This window comes from Phocoena phocoena, chromosome 2 (assembly GCF_963924675.1).
Source record: "Phocoena phocoena chromosome 2, mPhoPho1.1, whole genome shotgun sequence".
In the NCBI taxonomy this organism is placed as follows: Eukaryota; Metazoa; Chordata; class Mammalia; order Artiodactyla; family Phocoenidae; genus Phocoena; species Phocoena phocoena.
This window is the reverse complement of record NC_089220.1, coordinates 119939565-119966871: the sequence shown is the minus strand read 5'-3', so window position 1 is coordinate 119966871 and position 27307 is coordinate 119939565. Positions and strand designations below refer to the sequence as shown.

Below are 27307 nucleotides of genomic sequence, written 5' to 3'. Positions count from 1 at the left end.
ACTGGTTGACCCATCCACACCACTCTGAACAAACCTCCCTCCTCTGTGCCGGGACCTGTGCTGGTCGCTGGGGACATGGAAATGACCAATCAGACCAGCCCCTGCCTGAGACATCAGCACACAGCAGAGTTAGAAGGATCTGTACAGTTCTGTGTTCTACTAGCCGGTGACCTTGGGCAAGCCACATTACCTGTCTTAGCCTCAGCTTGCCCACCTGTGAACTGGGGATGACAATAGTACCTTACAGCATTGTCATACTGCTCTTGACGCCATGGGACAGTTGAGATAACTAGGCCCCGGGAGGGTGAGTGACTTGCCCAGGTCACAAGCGAGGCAAGACAGAGCTGAACAGGAGCCTAGGTCTCCCAGGTCCCACCTGGGGCACTGTGGCAGGCTGGAGCTGGTGATTCCTGCTCCTGTAGTGCCAACCAGTCCCTCCCTGCTGCTGCCCTGGGTGTGCAGGTGGGAGGCCTCAGGGCCCCCGGGAGAAAAGATCTCTGCCTTTGGCATTCTTAGCAGGCCACCCACTGAACAACACTGTTTTCCTCCTGGGCTGGGTGACTGAGAACAGGTGAGGTTCTCAGCACAGTGTGCTCTGCAGCTGATGTGGCCAGTGTCATGTGCTGTGACTTCCGCCCGTGCCAGCCTCACACTCCCTGCAACATTAAAGGAAGTGCGCTCTGGATCATCGAAGGTCTGGCCACCCCTTTCATCGCCATGAGGCCTGGGGTCAGAGAAAGAAAGGGGCGCCGTCTGTGGCCACCATGCCCCCACTACTTCAGTCTGCATTGGCAAGTTCAGCTCCGGGCCGGTTCCTGCCCGACTTGGCCACCCATGTTGGCTCCCTCCTCCTTATGGAATAAAGGCCATAGCCTTCTGCCTGGCACTTGAGGGCTCTAAGACCCAGCCAAGCTTCTATTTAGCCTTGTCTGCCCAGGGAGACAAACCACTAAAGACCAGGGTTCAGGAGGGACTGTTGCTGGACAGCAGGGCCTGGCTTCTGGGCTCGGGGTGAGCAAGGTCAGGTTCCCAGGCCATGAGATCCTCCACTCAGGGGCTCAGCCTGAAGGAGGCCCAGGAGCTTGGCTGGAGCCACCAATGGTTAGCTGGGTTTATTTGCCTCATTTTTTCTGAGTGTTCTATGTGGGCAGGTACTGGGCCCTCCAGGCTCCCCTGTGACATCCCCTGTGTGCCAGGGGTCAAGGATTTGGCCCCAAAGCGGGGCCCCTTCTTGCCTCCCTGTCCAGGCTCACAGGACGCACACATTTATGTTGTGAGCCCCACCCTGGAGGAGGGAGGGTCTGGCTCTCATAGTCACCTGCTCTGGACAGTATCAGGTTTTCCCAAGCTGGCGAGTCCAGCATTGGTCAGAACAGAGTCGGGCCACCTATGAGCCTAACAGTGCTAGATACCTGATAGGGAGACTCCAGGAGATGGCAGGGGCATGGGCGGGCATGTAGCCAGCCTCCGAGGAGGGCTGGACCGTGTGTTAGGGCTGGAGCCTTCTGAACACCTGCTGATTGTCCAGTGCTCCAAACTCACTGCCTCAGCTAAGCCTCAGCCCCATTTCATAGTTGAAGGAACAAAGGTTCAGCGAGGCCAAGGGGCTTGCTCAAGGTCACACAGCTAGTGAGTGGCAGAGCTGGGACCGGAGGTCAGATGTATCTGCTTCCAGAGTCCCACTCTGTCCTCTCTGCCCCTCAGCCTGCCCCAGAGAGGGACAGCTGGGTAGCTGTGGTGGCCAGAGTGTGCTGGAAGGATGGGGGAACAGGGTGGTGTGGATGGGGAGAACTTACCCTCTTTTCCCTCTGAAGCAGTTCTGTAACGCTGATGTGATGAGTGCCAGCTCTGTACCAAGGATGAGGTGATGGATGCATAAGAATAGGATCCCATGCTGGGGAAGCTGTATCTCATTGTAGCATTTCTCAAAGAATATTCCAGGGAGTACTTGTTCCAAGGGATGCTACAAGTGTTCTGTGAAGAAAGATGGCGCTGTTGAAAAAGTTTGGCAACACAGGGTTAAAAAAAAGGAACACAGACTTTACTGCAGGACTTCTCAGAGCCTCCAAAGCTATAGGCATTGAGAATCCCTCAGAGAGGAGGCAGGCAGCGCTTTCCAAACTTAAGAAGTAAGAGCAGAAACTTTGATGCAGTCAGATCTGGGTTCTGATCCCCTATTCAGCCTCTCTTTGAGCCTCGTTACTCCATCTGTAAGGTGGGGATGGTTATGCCTGCCTGAGAAGTAAGAAGGTTAAGTGAGATAAGGCATGTGATGCTCCCAGCATGAGGACTGTGTGTGCTAGGCTCGGTCAGTGTTGCTGCTGCTTTTGTGGCTGCTTTAGCATCTGCCCTTTGGCCCCACAGCCACCTTCAGGACAGCTCACTCCTCTTTACCAGGGCCTCCTGCAGGTTCCAATCTGTCAGTGTCCTCTCTGTGCCAGACCCAGGTCTGAGCCCGGGAGCTCAGGTGGGTCTCTTCCAAGCATAGCAAGAGAGGTCCCCCCAACCCAACTTTGCGCCCTCAATTCTATTCATGTCCTGTGAGGTCACAGGTCCTTTTTGAGTGGCTCATGTCATACTGTCAGCTCATTGGGAGCTTGTGGTCACCTGTAACCCCCAGATCTTACTCTCATGAATACTGCCCACCCTGGCTTGCTCTCCAGGCCTGAACCAGAGCAGGGCTTGTCTTCCCTAGGTATTGTTTATCTAGACAACCACACTGACCTCAGGCCATAAACAGACACTCATTGGTTGATCTGGTCAACAAGTAATGACTCTGCCACCCTCTAGTCCCTCCCAGCATCTGTTTCACCTCCATACTTCTTGGGGGACAGTGAGAGGTGTTATATATGCTGGGGGTGGGGCTTTGTGGTGACGGGAAGCTATCCCAGCGCTAACTCAGGATATGGGCTGGGCTAGTTGTTGGGACAGGTCTTAGCAGACCCTCAGGGGCTCCTCTGGGCTCCACCTGCATGTCGACTAGGAAAGACTTGTTCTTTTAATCTGACTCTCTCCGGGGTATTCTTTTCATTTTTCACTGTTTTTTTTTTTTTTTAAATGAAATAACACGTTGGAAAAACTTAGCAAGTGCTCAAGATTCATTCATTCCACAACTGTTTCTTGAGTCCATCATGTGCCAGGTACTGGACAGATCACTGGGGCTGTTAAGAGGGAGTCCACACAGACGTTGCGCTCATGGAGCTTATGGTCTGGAATGGGAGAGAGACGTTAATGAAGCCGTCACCCTGATGAATATGAAGGTGTGATGGAGGGGGTACTAGGAAGGACAAGTTCATGGTGGTTTGGGAGTGTCGGGTAGAATAAAGGCTCCCCAAAAGACATGATGGAGGGGTGAGAGCTCAGAGAGGGTGAGAGATAACTTGGGAAGGTGTTCCAGGCTGAGGGCACAGCATCTGCAAAGGCCCTGTGGTAGGAAGGATCATGGGATTCTGAGAGAAAGCCAGCGTGGTTGGAGCCAGGAGTGAGGGGGTTTGAGGGGGGGAGTGAGGCCATAGAGGTGGGCAGGGGCCAGATCACACAGGCCTGTATGCCGCACAGGCCTGTATTCCTTATGTGTGGGTAGTGAAGACCCACTCATTGCTTTAAGCAAGGGCATAGGGTGATTGGGTTTGCATTTCGGAGACAGATGACTGGGGTGCAAGGCTGCAGGTGGGCTAGAGGACAGAATTTAGGAGGCAGAACTGACTGATGTGGTGGAAGAAGGCAGTGCAGAGGGGCTCCCAGCTCCAGCACGTGCATGGAGGGCACAGAGACACGTTGCATCACTGTCTTCACCGTTCCTGACCTTGGGCTCTGACAGTGTAATTCATCCCCATTATCAGGGGCTTTTTGCCCTCTTAACAGTGTGTGTTTTGTCCATTCCTATTTGAATATTATTTTTCTTGATGGAATTGCTAGAAGCCAACTCACAACTGGTGTGTCCTGACATCTCTGCCTGCTGGGACCTTGACAACTGTCCCCAGTTGTGGGCTGGCCCCTTTCTTGTTCTGAGGGAGCTTTAAAAGAGCAGATAGCTTTAACCCCCATTTCCCAGCACCTTGGCACACTGTCCATCTTTGGGGATGGCCTTCTGTCTTGGGGCTGAGTGTGGAGCCGCCCTTGTAGCTACGGGGGCCTCTGAGAGGCACACACACCTGCCCTCGTGGCCCCATGGCTCTCAGCCCCAGGGCAGATGGGCCTCTGCCTGCCTCCACCCCTCCCCCAGGCCGTGCCCAGGTCACGCCTCATGGGAGGGCTCACTCCTGGGATGCTGGTCCTGGCGTCCTCAGGGCAGGAGGGGGCTGCAGGGCTGTCCCAGCCAGGGCAGGTTAGGGCCCTGAGATGGGCCAAAAAGCCAGCATTTGGAGGTGTGAGCTGGGGAGTAGGATCCGAAACTGGTGCTCAGGAATGGCCGGGTGCTGGGAGGCCCTCTTGTCCTCCCCAGGTTCTGCAGTTGCTGGTTGGGGAAGTGTGTGTACAGGTGTGGGCACGTTCATGTATGGGATGCATGCACTGGTGAGCTCCCCATTGTGTGAACTTGGGTGTGCACCCCTTGAGGTGGGCAGAGGCTGCCCATATCCTGTATCCAAGGTGACAGCCTGACCCTTATCTCTTGGGCAGGTGGCCGGCCTGTTTCATGACCCCAGCATCGGGAACCCCATCCACATCACCGTCGTGCGCTTGGTCCTGCTGGAAGATGAGGAGGTGAGAAGTCACGTGGCCCCACACTGCCCCCTGGGATGGGCATCGTCTGCCAGGGCCCTCCTGCCACTTGCCTGAGCTGCCTCATGTGGAGGGGCACAGCGAGGGCCTCCTTGACCCAAGCAGCGTCATCTGTCACCCCCAGTCCCTGGCTGACCCTCTCTTAGGTCCCGTCTGGCACGTGCCTGTAGGCGGGGTTGTCAGACTGGAGGCTGGACTGGGGGCCTGCCTGCTTGTCTTCCCACTGCCACCTCTGGGCCTCTGTCTCCCGCCTTCATGTGAAGGAGAATTTGGCCTGACCCTTCAGACCTCAGGGCTAGGCTTGAGTGGCCACGCTCTCTGCCCCCAGGAGGACCTAAAGATCACTCACCACGCAGACAACACCCTGAGGAGCTTCTGCAAGTGGCAGAAAAATATCAACATGAAAAGGGACGCCCACCCGCTGCACCACGACACCGCCATCCTGCTCACCAGGTACCGCCACTGTGAGGGGCTGGGCCGTAGGTGTGGCCGGTAGAGCTTGCGTGGGCGGGAGGTGCTACCTGACCCTCAGGGTGGGCAGACACAGCCCTGCTCTCAGGGAGCCTCATTTTGAGGAGGGTTTTCACACCTTTGACCCAAGACTGGATTCCAGCAGTACTGGGGGAGATCTTTTTATTTTGGAATAATTGTGCATTCCATGCAGTTGTCAGAAATAATACAGGGAAGTACCATCTATACTTCATCCAGTTCCCCACAGTGGTAACATCTGGCATAACTGTAGTTATATCCCAACCAGGAAATTGACGGTGATATGATCCACAGACTTATTCAGGTTTCATTAGTTTTACATGCACTTACTTGTTTGGGTGTGTGTGTGTGTGTGTGTGTGTGTGTATTAAGTCCTATGCAATTTTATCACATGTGTAAATTTCTGTATCCACTGCCACTGTCTCGATAGAGAATGGTTCTATTAGAAGGATCTCTTGTGCAACTCCTTTATAACCAGAAAATCTTACACACCACCCCCCTTCAACATGACCCCAACCTCTGACAACTCTTTATCTGTTCAGAGGCAGTGTTTTTTTTGGGGTTTTTTTTTAACATCTTTATTGGGGTATAATTGCTTTACAGTGGTGTGTTAGTTTCTGCTTTATAACAAGGTGAATCAGTTATACATATACATATGTTCCCATATCTCTTCCCTTTTGCGTCTCCCTCCCTCCCACCCTCCCTATCCCACCCCTCCAGGCGGTCACAAAGCACCGAGCTGATCTCCCTGTGCTATGCGGCTGCTTCCCACTAGCTATCTACCTTACGTTTGTTAGTGTATATGTCCATGCCTCTCTCTCGCTTTGTCACAGCTCACCCTTCCCCCTCCCTATATCCTCAAGTCCATTCTCCGGTAGGTCTGTGTCTTTATTCCTGTCTTACCCCTAGGTTCTTCATGACATTTTTTTTTTTCTTAAATTCCATATATATGTGTTAGCATACGGTATTTGTCTTTCTCTTTCTGACTTACTTCACTCTGTATGACAGACTCTAGGTCTATCCACCACATTACAAATAGCTCAATTTCGTTTCTTTTTATGGCTGAGTAATATTCCATTGTATATATGTGCCACATCTTCTTTATCCATTCATCCGATGATGAACACTTAGGTTGTTTCCATCTCCAGGCTATTGTAAATAGAGCTGCAATGAACATTTTGGTACATGACTCTTAGAATTTTGGTTTTCTCAGGGTATATGTCCAGTAGTGGGATTGCTGGGTCATATGGTAGTTCTATTTGTAGTTTTTTAAGGAACCTCCATACTGTTCTCCATAGTGACTGAACCAATTCACATTCCCGCCAGCAGTGCAAGAGTGTTCCCTTTTCTCCACACCCTCTCCAGCATTTATTGTTTCTAGATTTTTTGATGATGGCCATTCTGAGTGGTGTGAGATGATATCTCATTGTAGTTTTGATTTCCATTTCTCTAATGATTAATGATGTTGAGCATTCTTTCACGTGTTTGTTGGCAGTCTGTATATCTTCTTTGGAGAAACGTCTATTTAGGTCTTCTGCCCATTTTTGGATGGGGTTGTTTGGTTTTTTGTTATTGAGCTGCATGAGCTGCTTGTAAATTTTGGAAATTAATCCTTTGTCAGTTGCTTCATTGCAAATATTTTCTCCCATTCTGAGGGTTGTCTTTTGGTCTTGTTTATGGTTTCCTTTGCTGTGCAAAAGCTTTGAAGTTTCATTAGGTCCCATTTGTTTATTTTTGTTTTTATTTCCATTTGTCTAGGAGGTGGGTCAAAAAGGATCTTGCTGTGATTTATGTCATAGAGTGTTCTGCCTATGTTTTCCTCTAAGAGTTTGATAGTTTCTGGCCTTACATTTAGGTCTTTAATCCATTTTGAGCTTATTTTTGTGTATGGTGTTAGGGAGTGATCTAATCTCATACTTTTACATGTACCTGTCCAGTTTTCCCAGCACCACTTAATTGAAGAGGCTGTCCTTTCTCCACTGTACATTCCTGCCTCCTTTATCAAAGATAAGGTGACCATATGTGCGTGGGTTTATCTCTGGGCTTTCTATCCTGTTCCATTGATCTATCTTTCTGTTTTTGTGCCAGTACAATACTGTCTTGATTACTGTAGCTTTGTAGTATAGTCTGAAGTCAGGGAGCCTGATTCCTCCAGCTCCATTTTTTGTTCTCAAGATTGCTTTGGCTATTTGGGGTCTTTTGTGTTTCCATACAAATTGTGAAATTTTTTGTTCTACTTCTGTGAAAAATGGCAGTGGTAGTTTGATAGGGATTGCATTGAATCTATAGATTGCTTTGGGTAGTAGAGTCATTTTCACAATGTTGATTCTTCCAATCCAAGAACATGGTATATCTCTCCATCTATTTGTATCATCTTTAATGTCTTTCATCAGTGTCTTATAATTTTCTGCATACAGGTCTTTTGTCTCCTTAGGTAGGTTTATTCCTAGATATTTTATTCTTTTTGTTGCAATGGTAAATGGGAGTGTTTTCTTGATTTCACTTTCAGAGTTTTCATCATTAGTGTATAGGAATGCCAGAGATTTCTGTCCATTAATTTTGTATCCTGCTACTTTACCAAATTCATTGATTAGCTCTAGTAGTTCTCTGGTAGCATCTTTAGGATTCTCTATGTATAGTATCATGTCATCTGCAAACAGTGACAGCTTTACTTCTTCTTTTCTGATTTGAATTCCTTTTATTTCCTTTTCTTCTCTGATTGCTGTGGCTGAAACTTCCAAAACTATGTTGAATAAGAGTGGTGAGAGTGGGCAACCTTGTCTTGTTCCTGATCTTAGTGGAATTGCTTTCAGTTTTTCACCATTGGGGATGATGTTGGCTGTGGGCTTGTCATATATGGCCTTTATTATGTTGAGGAAAGTTCCCTCTATGAGAGGCAGTGTTTTTGAACTTGAGGTGGAGTTATTTCCCTTTGCTGAGCTCCGGCAGCTTCTGTCAGCACCCTTGCTGGGGTAGTAACCCAAATTGTGCATGGGTCTACTCCCCAGGCCTAGATAGGTGTCCTGGGTGAACGAGGGCACCTGCTTCCCAAATGGCTCCTGCGCTGGTCTCGGAGCGATGGCAGGGACATCCTTTTCACTCCCAACCTCCCTCAGTGTCAGCAGGGGCCCCTCCCTAGCCCTGTCAGCTTGGGTGGGCCTGGCTTCTGGCCAAGTCAGCCTGAGGACCCCTTCTCTCTGCATGTGCAGGAAGGACCTGTGTGCCGCCATGAACCAGCCCTGCGAGACCCTGGGCCTGTCCCACGTGGCGGGCATGTGCCAGCCTCACCGCAGCTGCAGCATCAATGAGGACACGGGCCTGCCCCTGGCCTTCACCGTGGCCCACGAGCTCGGGCACAGGTACCCTGCCAACCCCACTGCCACACTAAGAACCCGACCTCACCTCCCAACCTGTGGGCACCAGACAGCCAAGCCGATGGCCCACACAATCCCAGGGAAGGGAGCCCTGCCTTGAGGAATGAGCCCAGCCTGACCACATTGCTATCCTTGGCACTGTCCCCACCCCACAAACAGGCCGCTTCCCTGTTAGGAGAGGGGTGAGTCTTATTTGAAGTGGGGTTGAGATGGGCCAGAAAGTCACCATAGGCCTTTGTCCCTCCCTGTTGCCCTCAGTGCTTTGCATTTCTTACTCTTAGTCCCTGCCAACCCCCTGCTCCTAATCGCTCTGTGACCCTAGGCAAGTTCCCTGCCCTCTCTGGGCCTCTGTGTGTTCCCTGTTGATTGAGGGGGTTGGATTCAGTGATGTCCAAGGCTCCCTCTGTTGGACACCTCCACATGAGGCTATTATGCCTAGGCGTGGCCCGTACCCTTGGCCCTCTGTGCCCAGACACTTTAGCTGTGAATATGGCAGTCTTAGATGTCTGGGAGCCAATGAGGGCAGGCTCACAGAGAGCTCTGTTGGTCCGAGGTGTTGGGTCATCCCTGAGGGCTGAGAGAGATAGTGTTTCTCACAGTGCTTAGTATGGTGCCTGGCACATAGTAAGTGCTCAGCAAAGGTAATTTTTCTCATGTCTTTCCCAAGGATGGTCTTGAGACTTTTCCTGTGGTGCAGGAGCTCAGACTCCCTAACTCCACTGCACAGCCTTGGGACAGGACTTGAGGGGTGGCAGGAACTCTGTCAGACTGTTCTTGGCACCAGTGAGGTTGCAGGGGCCACAGTGGGCCCCACGCATGCCACCTGGCTTGCCGTTGTTGGCCAGCTCATTGCAGGAGCCGGGCTGCCCCGTGTCCCTGGTGCTTAGTTCAGGCTCAGGCTGGTGCACCTGGCAGAGGGCCCCGTGGGACACTAGTTAGCACACCCACGTTTTACCTTAAGGAAACTGAGTCTCAGAGATGGGATATGACTTTCCCCAGGCCACACAGTGGTTTGGTGGCAGAGCCAGGCCTGGGAGCCAGGACCCAGCACCTTGCAGACCTCTGAGGGAGGGGCGACCTGGTGGCTTCCCACCAGCTCACTCGCCCCTGGGGCCTGTGCTCTCACACAGTTTTGGCATTCAGCATGACGGAAGCGGCAATGACTGTGAACCCGTTGGGAAACGGCCTTTCATCATGTCTCCACAGCTCCTGTACGACGCTGCGCCTCTCACCTGGTCCCGCTGCAGCCGCGAGTACATCACCAGGTTCCTTGAGTAAGTCCCTCCCCGAGCCCTGGGCCTTGTCTGAGCCCCTGAGATCAGGGTGTGACCGGGGAGATGCAGACAGGACCTTGGAGGATAAGCAGGAGTTCACAGATGTATAGAAGGGAGAAGAGTGGTATTCCTGGTAGAAGAGGCATGGGCAAAGGCACGAGGACATGAGCAGTGTGGGATAATTTTCAGAGAACGGCAGGATATTATGTGATGCTACAGGAGCCAAAGCAGAATAGGAAAGGAAGCTGGAGGAGGTACAGGGCTGGCCATGTGACCGGAAGGGTCCAGTGAAAAGCAGGGAAGCAAGTGCCCTTAAAGGCAATGAAATATAAAGCTTTTCCTTTCTTTTGTGTCCTCTTGATTCGCTATGTTATATTTTTATTTGCTAGTTAATGTTCTAAATAAAGACAAACTTAAAAATTTAAATGATTAGCCCAAGTTTTTTTTTTTTTTAATTGAGGTGTAGTTGATGGTACCGTATTATATAAGTTTCAGGTGTACAACAGTGATTCACAATTTTTAAAGTTATATTCCATTTATAGTTATAAAATATTGGCTATATTTCCTGTGCTGTGCAATATATCCTCGTAGTTTATTTATTTTGTACATAGTAGTTTGTACTTCTTAATCCCCTGTCCCTATCTTGCCCCTCCTCCCTTCCCTCTTCCCACTGGTAACCACTAGTTTGTTCTCTGTATCTGAGTCTGATTCTTTTTTATTGTATTCACTAGTTTGTTTTATTTTTTAGATTCCTCATATGAGTGATATCATACAGTATTTGTCTTTCTTTGTCTGACTTATTTCTCTAAGCATTATATTCTTCAAGTCCATCCATGTTGCTGCAAATGGCATTATTTCATTCTTTTTTATGGCTGAGTAGTATTCCATTGTATACATATACCACATCTTCTTTATCCATTCATCTGTTGATGGACACTTAGGTTGTTTCTGTATCTTGGCTGTTGTAAACAATGCTGCTGTGAACATTGGTTTGCATGTATCGTTTCAAATTAGTGTTTTCATTTTTTTCTCATATATACCCAGGAGTGGAATTTCTGGGTCACATGGTAGTTCTGCTTTTCTTTTTTTGAGCCATACTGTTTTCCACAGTGGCTGTACCAATTTACATTCCCACCAACAGTGTACAAGGGTTCTCTTTTCTCCATGTCTATACCAGCATTTGTTATTTGTGTTCTTTTTGATGATAGACATTCTGACAGGTGCGAGGTGATATCTCATAGTTTTGATTTGCATCTCTCTGATGATTAATGATGTTCAGCATCTTTTCAAGTGCCTGTTGGGCATCTGTATGTCTTCTTTGGAAAAATGTTCAGGTCTTCGGCCCATTTTTTAATCTGGTTATTTTTTTTTGATGTTGAGTTGTATGAGCTGTTTAAATACTTTGGATATTAACTCCTTGTCAGTCGTATCTTGCAAATATTTTCTCCCATTCAGTAGGTTGTCTCTTCATTTTGTTGATAGTTTCCTTCACTGTGCAATAGCTTTTAAGTCTAATTAGGTCCCATTTGTTTATTTTTATTTCCTTTGCTTTAGGAGATGGATCCAAAAAAATATTGCTACCATTTATGTCAAAGAGTGTTCTGCCTATGTTTTCTTCTGGGATTTTTATGGTTGCCAGTATTATGTTTAGGTCCTTAATCCATTTTTACTTTATTTTTTGTATATGGTTTGAGAAAACTTGTTCTAATTTCATTTTTTTACATGTAGCTGTCCAGTTTTCCCAGCACCACTTATTGAAGAGACTGTCTTTTCTCCATTGTATATTCTTGCCTCCTTTGTCATAGATTAATTGACCATAAGTGTGTGGGTTTATTTCTAGGCTGCCTATTCTGTTCCATTGCTCTGTGTGTCTGTTTTTGTGCCAGTACCATACTGTTTTTTTTTAATGTTATTAAAGTATAGTTGATTTAAAGTGTGTTCATTTCTGCTGTACAGCAAAGTGATTCAGTTATATATATATATAAAATATTCTTTTTCATATTCTTTTCCCTTATGTTTTATCATAGGATATTGAATATAGTTCCCTGTGCTATACAATAGGACCTTGTTGTTTATCCATTTTATATGTAATAGTTTGCATCTGCTAATCCCAAACTCCCAATCTTTCCCTCCCCATGCCCCCTCCCCCTTGGCAACCACAAGTCTGTTCTCCATGTCTGTGAGTTTGTTTCTGTTTTGTAGATATGTTCATTTGTGTTGTATTTTAGATTCCCCATATAAGTGGTATCATACGGTATTTGTCTTTCTTTTCCTGACTTACTTTGCTTAGTATAATAATCTCTAGGTACATCCATGTTGCTACAAATGGCATTATTTCATTTATTTGTTTATTTTTATTTCTATTACCTTGGAGACTGACCTAAGAAAACATTGGTATAATTTATGTCAGAGAATGTTTTACCTATGTTCTCTTCTAGGAGTTTTATGGTGTCATGTCTTATATTTCAGTATTTAAGCCATTTTGAGTTTATTTTTGTGTATGGGGAGAAGGTGCGTTCTAATTTCGTTGATTTGCATGTGGCTGTCCAACTTTTCCAACAACACTTGCTGAAGAGACTGTCTTTTCCCCATTGTATACTCTTGCCTCCTTTGTTGAAGGTTAACTGAACTTAGGTGTGTGGGTTTATTTCTGGGCTCTCTGTTCTGTTCCACTGATCCATATGTCTGTTTTTGTGCCAGTACCATGCTGTTTTGATTACTGTAGCTTTGTCGTATTTTCTGGAGCCTGGGAGGGTTATGCTTCCAGCTTTGTTCCTTTTTTTTTTTTTTTTTAAGATTTTCTTTTTTTTTTGATGTGGACCATTTTTAAAGTCTTCATTGAATTTGTTACAATATTGCTTCTGTTTTGTGTTCTGGTTTTTTGGCCGCGAGGCATGTGGGATCTTAACTCCCCACCCCGCACCCCCTGCTTTGGAAGGCGAAGTCTTAACCACTAGACCACCAGGGAAGTCCCTTCAGCATTGTTCTTTTTCCTCAGGATTGCTTTGGCAATTTTGGGTCATTTATGGTTCCACATCAGTTTTGGGATTTTTTGTTCTAGTTCTGTGAAGAATGTCATGGGTAATTTGATAAGTATCACATTAAATCTGTAGATTGCTTTGGGTATTAGGCTGGCCATTTTAACAATATTCTTCCAATCCAAGAGCATGGGCTGTCTTTCCATTTCTTTGAATCATCTTCAATTTCCTTTACTAATGTTTTGTAGTTTTCATCATATAAGTCTTTCACCTCCTTGGTGAGGTTTATTCCTAAGTATTTTATTTTTTTGATGTGGTTTTAAAAGGAATTGTTTGTTTACATTCCCTTTTTGATATTTCATTGTTAGTGTAAAGAAATGCAACCAATTTCTGTATGTTAGTCTTGTATCCTGCTACCTTGCTGAATTCGTTTATCAGTTCTAGTAGTTTTTGTGTGGAGTCTTTTGGGTTTTCTATATATAATATCATGTCATCTGCAGATAATGACAGATTTACCTCTTCCCTCTGAATTTGAGTACCTTTTATTTTTCTTGTCTGATTGCTTTGGCTAGGACTTCCAGTACTATATTGAATAGAAGTGGTGAGAGTAGATATCCTTGTCCTGTTCCAGATTTTAGTAGGAAGGTTTTCACCTTTTCACCATTGAGTATTATATTGGCTGTGGGTTTGTCATAAATAGCTTTTATTATGTCGAGACATGTTCCTTCTATACCCACTTTTGCAAGGTTTTTTTTTTATCATGAATGGATGTTGAATTTTATCAAATGCTTTTTCTGTATCTATTGAGATGATCATGTGGTTTTTGTCTTTTGTTGATGTGGTGTATCACATTGGTTGATTTGCATATGTTGAAACATCACTGTGACCCTGGGTTGAATCCAACTTGGTTCTGGTGTATGGCATTTTTTATGTGTTATTGGTTTTGGTTTGCTAATATTTTGTTGAGAATTTTTGCATCTATATTCATCAAAGATACTGGCCTGTAATTTTCTTTTTTGGTAGTGTGTTTGTCTGGTTTTGGTATCAGGATGATGGTGGCTTCATAGAATGTCTTTGGGAGTTTTTCTTCCTCTTCAGTCTTTTGGAAGAGTTTGAGAAGGATCAGTATAAGTTCTTCTTTGTGTGTTCGGTAGAATTTGCCTATGAAACCATCTGGTCCTGAGCTTTTGTTTGTAGGGAGTTTTTTCCATTTGTTTTTTGGGGGTTTTTTATTCCAGATTACAGATGCTATTTCACTTCTAGTGATTGGTCTGTTCAAGTTATCTATTTCTTCTTGATTTAGTTTTGGTGAGCTGTATGTTTCTAGAAAGTTGTCCATTTCTTCTAGGTTGTCGAATATGTTGGCATATAATAGTTCATCATATTCGCTCATGGTTTTTTATATCTCTGCAGTATCAGCTGTGATTTCGCCTCTTTCATTTCTTATTCTGTTTATTTGGGTCTTCTCTCTTTTCTTCTTGGTGAGCCTGGCCAGAGGTTTGTCAATTTTGCTTACCCTTTCAAAGAACCAGATCTTGGTTTTATTGATTTTTTTTCTATTATTTTTAAAATCTGTTTTATTTATTTCCTCTCTGATCTTTATTATTTCCTTCCTTCTGTTGACTTTAGATTTTGTTTGTTCTTCTTTTCCTAATTCTTTTAGATGGTTAAGTTGTTTATTTGAGATTTTTCTTGTTTCTTAAAGAAGACCTGTATCGCTATGAACTTCCCTCTAAGGATTGCTTTGGCTGCATCCCATAGATTTTTGTATGGTTGTGTTCTCATTGTCATTTGCCTCAAGGTATTTTTTTATTTCTTCTTTGATTTCATTGTTGACCCATTGGTTTTTTTAGTAGCATGTTGTTTATTCTCCAGGTAATTGTGTTTTTAAAAAATTAATTAGTTTATTTATTTTTGGCTGTGTTGGGTCTTCATTGCTGCACTGGGCTTTCTCTTGTTGCGGTGAGCCGAGGTTACTCTTTGTTGTGCTACGTGGGCTTGTCATTGCAGTGGCTTCTCTTGTTGCAGAGCACAGCCTCTAGGCACGCGGGCTTCAGTAGTTGTGGCTCACAGGCTCTAGAGTGCAGGCTCAGTAGTTGTGGCACGTGGGCTTAGTTGCTCCACAGCATGTGGGATCTTCCTGGAGCAGGGCTCGAACCCGTGTCCCCTGCTTTGGCAGGCGTATTCTTAACCACTGTGCCACCAGGGAAGCCCTTTGTAATTGTTTTTTCTTGTTTCTTTTTCTGTGGTTGATTTCTAGTTTTATGCTGTTGTGGTAAGAAAAGATGCTTGAAATAATTTCTATACTCTTAAATTTTTTGAGGATGGTTTTGTGCCCTAGTATGTGGTCAGTCCTAGAGAATGTTCCATATGCACTTGAAAAGAATGTGTATTCTGCTTTTTTTGGATATAATGTCCTGAAAATATGAATTAAGTCTAACTGTTCTGTTGTATCATTTAGAATCTCTGTTGCCTTATTGATTTTCCATCTTGAAGATCTATCCATTGATGTGAGTGGGGTGTTAAGGTCTCCTACTATTCTTGTGTTCTCATCAATTTCTTCCTTTATGTCTGTTAGTATTTGTTTTATGTATTTGGGTACTCCTGTATTGGGTGCATATATGTTGGCAAGTGTAATATCACCTCCTTGTATTAATCCTTTTATCATTATGTAGTGTCCTTCTTTATCTTTCTTTACAGCCTTTGTTTTTTTTAATATTTATTTTTTTACTGAAGTATAATTGATTTACAATGTGTTAGTTCAGGTGTACAGCAAAGTGATTCAGATATATATATATATATATATACACACACACCACATCTTCTTTATCCATTCATCTGTCGATGGACATTTAGGTTGCTTCTGTTTCTTGTTTATAGCCTTTGTTTTAAAGTCTATTTTGTCTGGTATGAGTGTTGTGGCCCCTACTTTCTTGACATTTCCTTTTGCATGAAGGAATATCTTTGTCCATCCCCTCACTTTCAATCTATGTGTGTCCTTTGCCCTAAAGTGGGTCTCTTGTAGGCAGTATATTGTAGGCTCTTGTTTTATAATCCAGTCTGCTGCTCTGTGTCTTTTGATTGGAGAATGTAGTCCATTGACATTTAAGGTAATTATTGACAGATATGTATTTATTGCCATTTTAAACCTTGTTTTTCCATTGATTTTATATTTCTTCTTTGTCCCTTTCTTTTGCTTTTTGTTTTTCCTTTTGTGGTTTGATGATTTTCTTTTGTATTATACTTCTTTTTGGTTCTCTTCTTTTTGGTTTTTGTGAATCTGTTGTATGTTTTTGATTTGTGGTCACCCTGTTCTTCAAGTATGTTATCCCTTTCCTATATCTACTTGTTTTAGACTGGTAGTCATATAGGCTCAAACACATTCTAGGAAAAAACCCTACATTTTCTGACTCTCCTCACCCACATTTTATGATTTTGATGTCCTCTTTTACATCTTCATGCTCATCCTTTTATTGTTAATTGTGGTTATCATCTCTTTCACAGAAATTTTTTGATTTCTTTTTAAATCTATGTACTGACTTATTTAAGTGATTTACTTTCTAATTGTGATTTTCTCTTTCTTAGAAGTCTTCTATTTAGAGAAGACCTTTCAATATTTTCTTTATGATAGGTTTAGTATTGCTATATTCTTCTAGTTTTTGCTTGTGATAATTGAAAATTTTAAAAATGATAATTTTGCTGGGTAGAGTATACTAGGTTGCAGATTTTTCCCTTTCAGGACTTCCAATATATCTTGCCACTCTCTTCTGGCCTGCAACGTTTCTGTAGAGAAATAAGCTGATACCTTATGGGGGTTCTTTTGTAATTAACTCTTTTTTTTTAACATCTTTATTGGAGTATAATTGCTTTACAATGGTGTGTTAGTTTCTTCTTTTTAACAAAGTGAATCAGCTATACATATATCCCCATATCTCTTCCTTTTTGCGTCTCCCTGCCTCCCACCCTCCCTATCCCACCCCTCTAGGTGGTCACAAATCACTGAGCTGATCTCCCTGTGCTATGCGGCTGCTTCCCACTAGCTATCGTTTTTACGTTTGATAGTGTATATATGTCCATGCCACTCTCTCACTTTGTCCCAGCTTACCCTTCCCCCTTCCCAACTCTTTTTCTCTTGATGCTTTTAGAATCCTCTCTTTAACTTTTGCCATTTTAATTATAATATATCTTGGTGTGGGTCTGTTTGGGTTCATCTTGTTTGGAACCCTCTGTGCTTTCTGTACCTGGATATCTACTTCCTTCTTTAGGTTTGGGAAGTTTTCAGCCATAATTTCTTAATACATTTTCAATCCCCTTTTCTCTTTCTTCTCCTTCTGGGAGCCATATTATACGTAGATTGGCATTATCCCATAGGTCTCTTATTTTCAGAACTCGGTGTCTGTTAGACTGAAGAGATCTGTTTCATTGTTCTTTCAGGGCAATTCCCTTGACCTTTTAATTGGGAGCGGTTCCTCTGCTTCTTTATTTTACTTATATTTCTCTTGCTCTGAGTTTAGGAGAAACAGTTATCTACTGTGGTCTTGAAGGGCTGTTTTTGTGTGGGAGTGGCCCTGTGTAGCCTCTGTGGGTTTAATAAGTTTTTGGTGCAAGGGCGGTTTTTAGTATGAATGCCCACCACCTCTTTCTTCAGTGTATGCTGGCCATTATCCCCTTGTTAGTAGGTGTGACTAGAGCCTGCATTGGATGTTGAGCAAGGCCTTCCTTTTTGCTCTGTGGTTGTCACTGCCTTGTCTAACTGTTCCCTAGTTGTTGGAATAGAAGCCCCCAGATCCGTTTCTGAGCTGAGGTGTAAGGTAGGCAGGACTGGAGCATTCCCACTGGGAGAGGAGCCACTGAGTATTCCTCCGCCAGAGCCATCCACTGGTGTGCATGCTCTGTTGTGTCACCTGTTGTGCGAGATCACAAAGTCCACTGTTGTTGGCACTACCCTTGGCCCCGCCTCAAATATGGGAATGACATCAATAAACCCTGGTGTTTCTCAGGCGTTGTTTTCACAAGGCCACCAGTGCAGATCCACTGAAGTCAGGTCCCAGGACTGCAGTAGTCATGCACCTGGACTTGCTGTGGGAGTGAGGCAGCTCAGATCCTGGCCTGGCCCAGCCCCTGCATGCAAGTGCCCACAAAGCCCACAGCTCCTAAGGCCAGACCTGTCCCAGCCGCAGGAGCACCCATTGTCTGCTCGGATGTCCCACAGGTGCTGAATTTACAAAGCTGGCAGCAGAGGTGTACATCTGCAGTTCACACAGCTGGGGAAAGATTTCAGCCCTGCTTCATAAGTCATGCGGTCACTGGGGCTCAGTTGTGATTTCAGCCCCACCTCTGCACATGGGCAACCCACTGGCACCTGCTCCTGGAGCCCGCCAAGGCAGTGGCTGGCATGGGAGCCCACCAAGGCCGTGGCTGGGGTGTGTGGGCCCACCCAGGCGGCAGCTGGGGTATGGAGAAAGAGGCTGCTATTGCGGCCCCACCCCTCCCTTTGCTCACCACTCAACAATGGTGCATCGCTTCTATGGCAGGCCCGGGCTGCTTCTGCAAACAGCCCTGGTTGCAGCCATACCACATTCCAGCCCCTTCAGGCTGTCTCCACACAGGCAACACCAGTCCTCTCTCCAGGTCGCTTCTAAACCCCAATTTTCAGCACTGAGACCCCTCCTGTACCAGCAGATTCTTGTCTCAGGCTGCAGCATGCAGGGTGGTGGCGTGGACTGTCTGTGCAGGTCTCTCTCTGTTCTGCCTGCCACAAACCAGTTGTTTTGCTCTTCTCCAAGCCTCTGTAGCTCCCTTTCTGTCTCAGTTGATCTCCCAGTGAGGGGGCTTCCCAGGGTGCAGGAACCTTTCCTCTTTTACCTCTCTCTCCCAGGGGCGCAGGTCCCATCCTGCTTCCTTCCCCCCCCCCTTTCATCCTGCCCAGTTATGTGAAGGTGTTTCCTGTCCTTTCAGGTGTTTGAGGTCTTCTGCTAGTGTTTAGTAGGTATTCTGTGAGAATTGTTCCATTTGTAGATGTATTTTTGATGTATTTGGGGGATGAGGTGAGTTTTACATCCTTCTACTCTGCCATCTTGATTCCTCTCCCAGTACCATACTATTTTGATTACTGTAGCTTTGTAGTATAGTCTGAAGTTAGGGAGCATGAAATCTCCAGCTCTGTTCTTTCTCAAGGTTATTTTGGCTATTCGAGGTCTTGTGTTTCCATACAGATTCTAAAATTATTCTAGTTCTGTGAAAAATGCCATTGGTATTTTGGTAGGGATTGCATTGAATCTGTAGATTGCCTTGGGTAGTATGGTCATTTTAACAATATTGATTCTTCCAATCCATGAACATGGTGTGTCTTTCCATCTGTTTATGTCATCTTCAATTTCTTTCATCAGTGTCTTACAGTTTTCTGGGTACAGGTCTTTTACCTCCTTAGGTAGGTTCATTCCTAGGTATTTTATTCTTTTCAATGCGATGGTCAATTGGATTGTTTCCTTAATTTTCTTTCTGATAATTCACTGTTAGTGTATAGAAATGCAGCAGATTTCTGTATGTTAATTTTGTATCTTGCGGGACTTCCCTGGTGGTGCAGTGGTTAAGAATCTGCCTGGCAATGCAGGGGACACAGGTTCGAGCCCTGCTCTGGGAAGATCCCACATTCCATGGAGCAACTAAGCCTGTGCACCACAACTAGTGAGCCTACACTCTAGAGCCCGCGTGCCACAACCACTGAAGCCCACGCACCTAGAACCTGCACTCTGCAACAAGAGAAACTACATCAGTGAGAAGCCCACACACTGCAACAAAGAGTAGCCCCCACTTGCCGCAACTAGAGAAAGCCTGTGCACAGCAATGAAGAACCAACGCAACCAAAAGTAAATAAATAAATTCATTTAAAAAAATTTTTTTGGATCTTGCCACTTTACCGAATTCGTTGATGAGTTCTAGTGGTTTTTTGGTGGCATCTTCAGGATTTTTCTATGTATAGTGTCATGTCATCTGAAAATAGTGACAGTTTTACTTCTTCCTTTTCAATTTGGATTCCTTTTCTTGTCTGATTGCTGTGGCTAGGACTTCTAATACTATGTTGAATAAAAGTGGTGAGAATGGGCATCCTTGTCTTGTTCCTGATCCTGGAGGGAATGCATTCAGCTTTTCACCACTGAGTATGATGTTTTTTCACCATTGTGTATGATGTTAGCAGTGGGTTTGTCATTTTTGGCCTTTATTATGTTGAGGTATGTTCCTTCTATTCCCACTTTCTGGGGGGGGGTTTGTTATAAATAGTTGTTGAATTTTGCCAAAAGCTTTTTCTGCATCTATTGAGGTGATCATATGGTTTTTATTCTTCAGTTTGTTAATATGGTGTAGCACATTGATTGATTCACAGATATTGAATCATCCTTGCATCCCTGGGATAAATCCCACTACATCATGGTGTATTGTTGGATTTTGTTTGCGAATCTTTTGTTGAAGATTTTTGCATCTATGTTCATCAGTGATATTGGTGTGTAATTTTCTTTTTTCGTGATATCTTTGTCTGGTTTTGGAATCTGGGTGATGCTTCATAGAATGAGTTCAGAAGTGTTCTTTCCTCTGAAATTTTTTGGAATAGTTTGAGAAGAATAGGTATTAACTCTTCTCTAGATATTTGGTGGAATTCACCTGTGAAGCCATCTGGTCCTGGACTTTTGTTTGTTGGGAGTTTCTTTGTTTGTTTCTGTTTTTTAATTACTTCAGTGTCATTACTGGTAATTGGTCTGTTCCTATTTTCAGTTTCTTCCTGGTTTAGTCTTGGGAGATTATATATTTCTAGGAATTTGTCTGTTTCTTCTAGATTGTTCATTTTATTGGCATATAATTGTTCGTAGTAGTCTCTTATGATCCTTTGTATTTCCATGGTGTCAGTTGGAACTTGTTTTTCATTTCTGATTTTGGCCCTTTCTCTTTTTTTCTTGATGAGCCTGGCTAAAGGTTTATCAGTTTTGTTTATCTTTTCTTTTTTTTTTTTTCAGGCAAGGCTTTATGGGGGCCCCCGCTGCAGCAGCGGGGAGCACGAACAAACAAAAGGTTCCCTTGCTTACTCACTCCCCGAGGGGGGCGTCGAGCTTGTTCCTTATGTGGGGTGAGGGTCCGACTCTTATTGATCTTTTTTATTGGTTTTTTTTTAGTCTTTATTTCTAAATGATTAGTGTAAATTTTACCATTCATCTTTATGCAGTGCCGATTTTTAATGCAAATATAGGCACATTGAACTCATGTGGAATCACCAAAATGATGCAATTCGTATGTCATAGCTCATATTTACCAGAACGGTGGACACACTGCACGAAACTAATTTGACTGGTTTTATTTCACTTCGTAACATGCACACATTCTCCCAATACTCTCTGCCTTGGCTTACTGAAGAGGGAGGAAGAACTGACAGGAAATGGAACTATCTTTACATTTCCTTCTAGCCCATCATTTTCAGCGCGGTAGTTGGCTGATACAAGGAAGTAACACAAATAACAAAAGATTATAGAGTTCCCTGGTCATTTCTGTTTCTTAAAACATCATTGCCTTCTTCCTGCCTTTGAAGCAAGTTCTGGTTGTCGTGCAAAGTACGGCCTCGGGGGCTGTCCTAGACATAGCATGCTTAGCTTCCATTTGCTTAGAGTCTCACTGAATTCCTCCACATCATGGGTCCGCTGGGATGCTGTGCTCATGAGGTGGCAAGGAGCAGAGGACACAGACATCGCATATCTCCCCTGCTCACGCACATGCTTCTTGTTCCATCAGAACTCGCTTAACAGAACACAAGTTCAAAAACATTAAGAGTTCGAGATGGCAGTAGCAGAGCTTTAAATCACCTGCTGCACTCTTCCCCACCCTCCATTCTCTGGGCAGCCACTTTCAACTTTCATCCTTTTTAGCTTTTGCTTACCTTATTTACTTTCATATTTCCAAAAAGCCTTCCTAGAGTGCTGTTTCTTGGTTTTTCAATTTAGATATTATCAGATGACTTGTACAATGGAAGGTTGGGATTTAACCTCCTTGTGTCACTTCCTGCACACATTTGCCCCTGCCATCACATCCCAATATCATGTTAGCATATTTTTTTTTTTTGCGGTGTGCGGGCCTCTCTCACTATTGTGGCCTCTCCCCTTGCGGAGCACAGGCTCCGGATGCGCAGGCTCAACGGCCATGGCTCACGGGCCTAGCCTCTCCGCAGCATGTGGGATCTTCCCGGACCGGGGCACGAACCCGTGTCCCCTGCATCGGCAGGCGGACTCTCAACCACTGCGCCACCAGGGAAGCCCCTGTTAGCATATCTTGGTTAAATCCACGTTCAGTGTTTTCATCATTAGGGTTGTATCGATAATGCCGAACCAAGCGTTGTAACAAAATGATGTTCTCTTTTTAAGAACCACTTTTTTATTTGCCTAGTTTTCTTTGCTTCTCTAAGTCTTCCGTATCCTCCGACAATTCTACAAAATGTCTCTTAATCCAGTTTTCCAGAAGGCAATCCCTGCCCCATCATCTAACAGTTTCCTTCTTTCCTGGACATCCCCCAAAACTTCCCTTTGTCCTTCTGCTCCAGTCTAAGCTGGGGGCTTTCTGTTGCCCCCCTAAAGTTGTCATGCATGGTCTTTCTGTTTCCTGGATCTCTTGCTTACCTTTTTTAGAGGAGTCTACTTCTTTTTCTGGTGGAGCATATTCTCAAGTAGCCTTCTGAGAAGGGGTGTATGGAGGTGAATGGTTTGCTTGTCTTAAAATGTTTGCTTGTCGGGCTTCCCTGGTGGCGCAGTGGTTGAGAGTCCGCCTGCCGATGCAGGGACACAGGTTCGTGTCCCGGTCCGGGAAGATCCCACATGCCGCGGAGCGGCTGGGCCCGTGAGCCATGGCCGCTGAGCCTGTGCTCCGCAACGGGAGAGGCCACAACAGTGAGAGGCCCGCGTGCCACAAAAAAAAAAAAAAAAAAAAAAATGTTTGCTTGTCTTCGTTCTTCCCTCATACCTGACTGATCATTTGATAGCAACTTCTAAGTTAGAAGTCTTTCTCCCTCAGAATTTCAAAGGTGTCTTTCCTTTGTCTTCTAGCTTCCAACACTGCTGTTGACAAGTCTCATACCAGTCTAATTCCCAAACCTTTGTATGTGACCTTTTAAAAAGTCCGGAAACTTTTAGGATTTTCTCTGTCTCTCTCTTAATATAGAGAATATTCTGTCTGTGTCTCCCTCTCTTTTTTTTTTTCTCTTGGTGATTTGAACTTTTGCAGTTCTGTGCCTTGGTCTACTTTTATTCTAGGAGGACACTTGTAGTCCCTTTTCATCTAAAAATTCATGTCCTTCAGTTCTTGGAAATGTTCTTATTATTTATTTGATAGTCGTCTTGCTTTTATTTTCTCCTTCTGGAACCCTTCATATTCAGCTATACGCTCCCTTTCTTATTTTTACATTTTTTTTAACTTTTTTTCATCTCTTTCTGTTTACTGGAAGACATCCTTATCTTTACCTTATAACCCTTCTATTACATTAAAAATTTGTTTCCTATTGTACTTCTACTTTCCTGAACTTTCTTATTCGCTAAATACTCCTTTTTATTATCCTCTTCTAGTTCCATGAGTAGAGTATCTTATCTTTCTGAGGTTATTATTTATGTGGATTTTTTTTCTTTTGCTCCCTGCAATATCTTTCTTTCCTTTGAGTTATTTTTTTAAATCTTTCTGTCATGTTATAGGTTTTCTTAAGATGGCATGGCTGTATTCCCTCCGTGGAAGGAGGCAGTGGGCTGGAGTTGGGAGGTCTGTGGACTGGGCTGCAATTTTCCACATCACCTCTGAGGGACTGGTGGGGATGGGGCTGTTTCTTTGGGGGATCTTTAAATGTCAGTATCTAGGGTCATTTTTCTGAGTGATTGTTGCCCCAGAGAGGCATTCTCTAGTCTTTTCCTGGGAAGGTGTAAGTCTGGCTACAGCGTTCTGGCATCCAAATGGGGAAGGAGCTTTGCGGTTATCTCAGCCTTCCTCATGTAGACTTTTCTCTGTAGGTCCCTCTGCCTCAGGCCTTCCACTGTGCCTGGTGTTCCTGGACCAGATCTCCTGGATCACCCCGAGAGTGACCCCGGCCCTCTGCCAGGCAGGGAGGTGGCCATCGCCTGGCTACATAGGGTTGGGAAGGGGATCTAGTGGGTCTTACAGACTTTCAGCCAGGCTCTTGTCCTCAGTCTTCCTGGCACACAGGCCTCCAGGGGTCCCTGGGACCCTGATTCCTGAGCCCTTCCAGTGTCCCACTTCTGGGTAGTTTCTCCCTGCAGGACTGGCTCTCAGCATTCACTGCTGTGGTAAGTCAGCTGCTACTCAATCATCTGCTTTCCAGCTTCTAGAATTTTTGCTGACATCTTCCATCTGCCATCGTCACCTCTCTCCTGCCCTTTGTCCTTGTGGATTTATGCCTTGTTTATTCCTTTCTTATCATCTTAGTGGGGCTCTGGAAGGGAGCGGAAATAAATCTGTGTCTGTTCAATGAGCCATATTTTTCTAGAAGTCCATTCACTGGGGCCAGGTTCATTATGGATGTGAGAGCAAGGACTCTGGCCTCTGAGAGAAGAGGGATAACTGGGTGGAGAGGGAGACTAGAAGCAGAGAAGAGTTGAGTTTGATGTTAAGACCCTGGACTCTGGGCCAGGTTTCTACCTGTGTTGGCAGACAGTTACATTAGCCTTAAGCCTCAAAGACTGGGGATAATGATGGGACTGCCTCCTGGGTTGCTCTGAGGATCCAGTGAGCACACATGTGAAGTGTGTAGCACAACACTGGCCACATGGTTAGCATTCAATGCCTGGTGACTGTTGTCACTGTTACCAAGTGATAAGTGGTAAGGAGCTGAAGCAGAGAAGTGGCCCGCGCAGGGAAAGCTGGGTAGAAAACCATCCCAAAGGTCTGTCACCTCCCGACATAGGAGTCAAGAGTGAGAGAAGGGCTGGGAAATCAGAAGAGTAGCCGCCCCTGCAGTACCCTGAGGGCTTTTCCCAGCTGCCCCCACCCAGGGTGCCACCCAGCCTGACTTCTGTCAGGACAGACAGACAGACAGATATGTCTCTGTCTTCATTCAGCTGCTGGAATGCGTGAGGGACTTGGCTTGGGGCCTGGGGTGAGGGTGGGAGGAAAGGGCGAAACCCTGAGCCAGCCAGGGCCTCCCGGAGCCTTGGCACTGAGAAGAGCTGGAAGGAGGCGGAAAGAGAGATACAGGCGGAAAGAGATACAGGCGGAAAGAGAGATACAGGCGCGGCAGATGGAGGGGAGCTGGGGAGGGGGGAGAAGTTCATCTCCCCAAGGGTGGTCGCACTCTCACCTCTCCATCCTGGAGGGTCAGGCAGGAGGGGATCATGAGGCCCAGGACAGGTGCCGGAGGGGGTGCTCAGACGGAAAATGGGGTACCAACCTGTCCTCTAGCCCCTCCGCCCTCTGTCTCCTTGCTGGGGGTGGGACAGAAGACAGGACAGGTCCCACCTAGACAGGATGGAGGCCAGAATGAGCAAGATTCACGGAAGGAAGGCGCCAGGTGGAGTCAGGCAGTGTTTCCAGGGCTTGAGGGTGTCTTAGAGGCACTCAGACCGCCCCCCATTCCCCACTGGAGGTGACACTCCTCGGCCCCCCGCAAGTAGATGTTTATTAGGCCACACAGACCCAGAACCTGGCGAATCCCACTTGGTCTCAAACTGTGCTCAGGGGGACAGTGGTGGAGGAGGTAGTGTCCCTGTCCTCAAGACCCTCACCATCTGGGGGGCGCAGACATGTGACAATTCCGGGTAATTAGCACTGTGGCAGACAGGCCTGTGAGGTTTGTAGGAACCTGGAGAAGAGGGGCAGGGACGTCACCTCTGAGAAGGAGCCGCGGAGCTGCCCTCTAAGGACTGACGCAGCACCCTGAGGAAGAAGGGTGCGCTAGGTGGGGTGCACAGCGTGGTCCAGGGCTGGCAGTGCGGGAGCGTGGGGTGGGATGGAGAATCTTCAAGAGGTGGTGGTGGGGCTGGAGGAAAGCTTCTGGGGCCTGCGGTCATTGGCCAGTCCAAGACGTCAGCCTGAAGAACTTGAAGAGCCTTTCTAGGCTGAGAGCTGCTTTAAGGGACCCTGCTGTTTCATAAGGGACCTCTCGTTTCTTGAGCTACTACTTGGACCTGGGGCCAGAGAGGGGAGGCCCTGTTCTCTCATGCCTTCGCAGCCAGGATTTCTGGAAGGAGAGAGGCGGGCCTGATCGTGTGTCGGGCCCTTGCCCCCACCATCTGGTGACTCCGTGACTAGTGCCCCAGGGGTGGCGAGGGGAGGGGGCACACAGGCTTCTCCCAGATGATGGGCAGCTCTTTGCAGCCCTTGAGGTGGGAGTGACACTTCCGACTGGAGCCACCCTCTGTCTGCTCTGACCCCATGTGGGGTTGCCCAGCCCACTATAATTAGAGCGAGGAGGGGCGCCGAGGGGAAGGGCTGACGTATGTCAGCAGCACGGGGAGCCTGGCAGTAAGCCGACCAGAGGAAGGAAGGGCCGGCTGCCGGCCGCCCGTGTGACTTTTCCCAAGTAGATGCTGCTATTTATACCTCTGTTGCTTGGGATCCCATAGGCTGCCTCAGCCTCTTGTAGATGAGGACGTGAAGGCCCAGAGAGGTTAAGGGATGGCCCAAGACCACACAGCATCTGTAGCAGGGCAGAATTGGGGTTTCCAGTCAGCATCTGGGCCTGAATGTGGCTCTGATTCTGGTGGTGGGTCCTACGAGGACCCTTCAGGCCCCCCAACCTCGCACACACATATAGGATGGCCCTGAGAGGTTGTGGTCGCCCTGGCTGCCCAGCAGCAGGCCACAGAAGCTTGATTCGTGGCATGTCAGCACCGGGTCCTGGCCGGAAAACTGAAGGGCTGGATGTGGCCTGGGACCTGTTGGTGTGGGGCTGAGGCACGTTGGACCCCAGTCAGAGGAGTGGGTGAACCCCCCAGCTACATCTTGAGTTGTGTCCTGCCAGGCGAAAAGGAGGAGCCCTGGGGCCAGGTTGACCCTTCACCCCCTTCCTCCCCGTCTCAGCCAATGCTCTGCCCCAGGGTGCAGGCCCAGGGAGCCCCCAGGCTGAAGCCAGCAATCAGAAGACTCCTTTCTCCCTGCCAGCTCAGCTGCCGTGATTTAGAACTTCTGTTTGGAGTGAAGTGTTTGAGGCGGGCTCACGATCGGATGGGAGGAGCTCTGCATCAAGGGCAGCCTAGCAAGTGGACACGTGGGCGTTGGCAGCCTGGCCTGGCATCACATCCTGACCATCACTGCCCTCCCACGTGACCCAGGGCAAGTGACGCACTGCCCTGGGCCCTGAAAGTGGAAGGAGATGGTGGTAGAGTTTTCTGCTTGAGGGGTTGTGAGCAGTGGATGAGAGAGCGCCCGCTCAGCACCCAGGGCCAGCCTGGCCTGCGACGATCCGGGACAGATGGCTGGGTCCCACACCTGCTCATACGCC

General features: G+C 46.4%; 1 protein-coding gene across 1 annotated transcript in view; it reads left to right on the top strand.

Annotated features, from left to right (window-relative positions):
• The window catches only part of ADAMTS7 (ADAM metallopeptidase with thrombospondin type 1 motif 7), a 56958-nt gene that overhangs the window by 11912 nt on the left and 17739 nt on the right, over positions 1–27307 (top strand). The window contains exons 5-8 of the mRNA XM_065871411.1: positions 4621–4704; positions 5051–5175; positions 8421–8570; positions 9716–9859. Of these exons, the coding sequence (XP_065727483.1) occupies positions 4621–4704; positions 5051–5175; positions 8421–8570; positions 9716–9859 (503 nt within the window). The remainder of the gene's footprint in view (positions 1–4620; positions 4705–5050; positions 5176–8420; positions 8571–9715; positions 9860–27307) is intronic.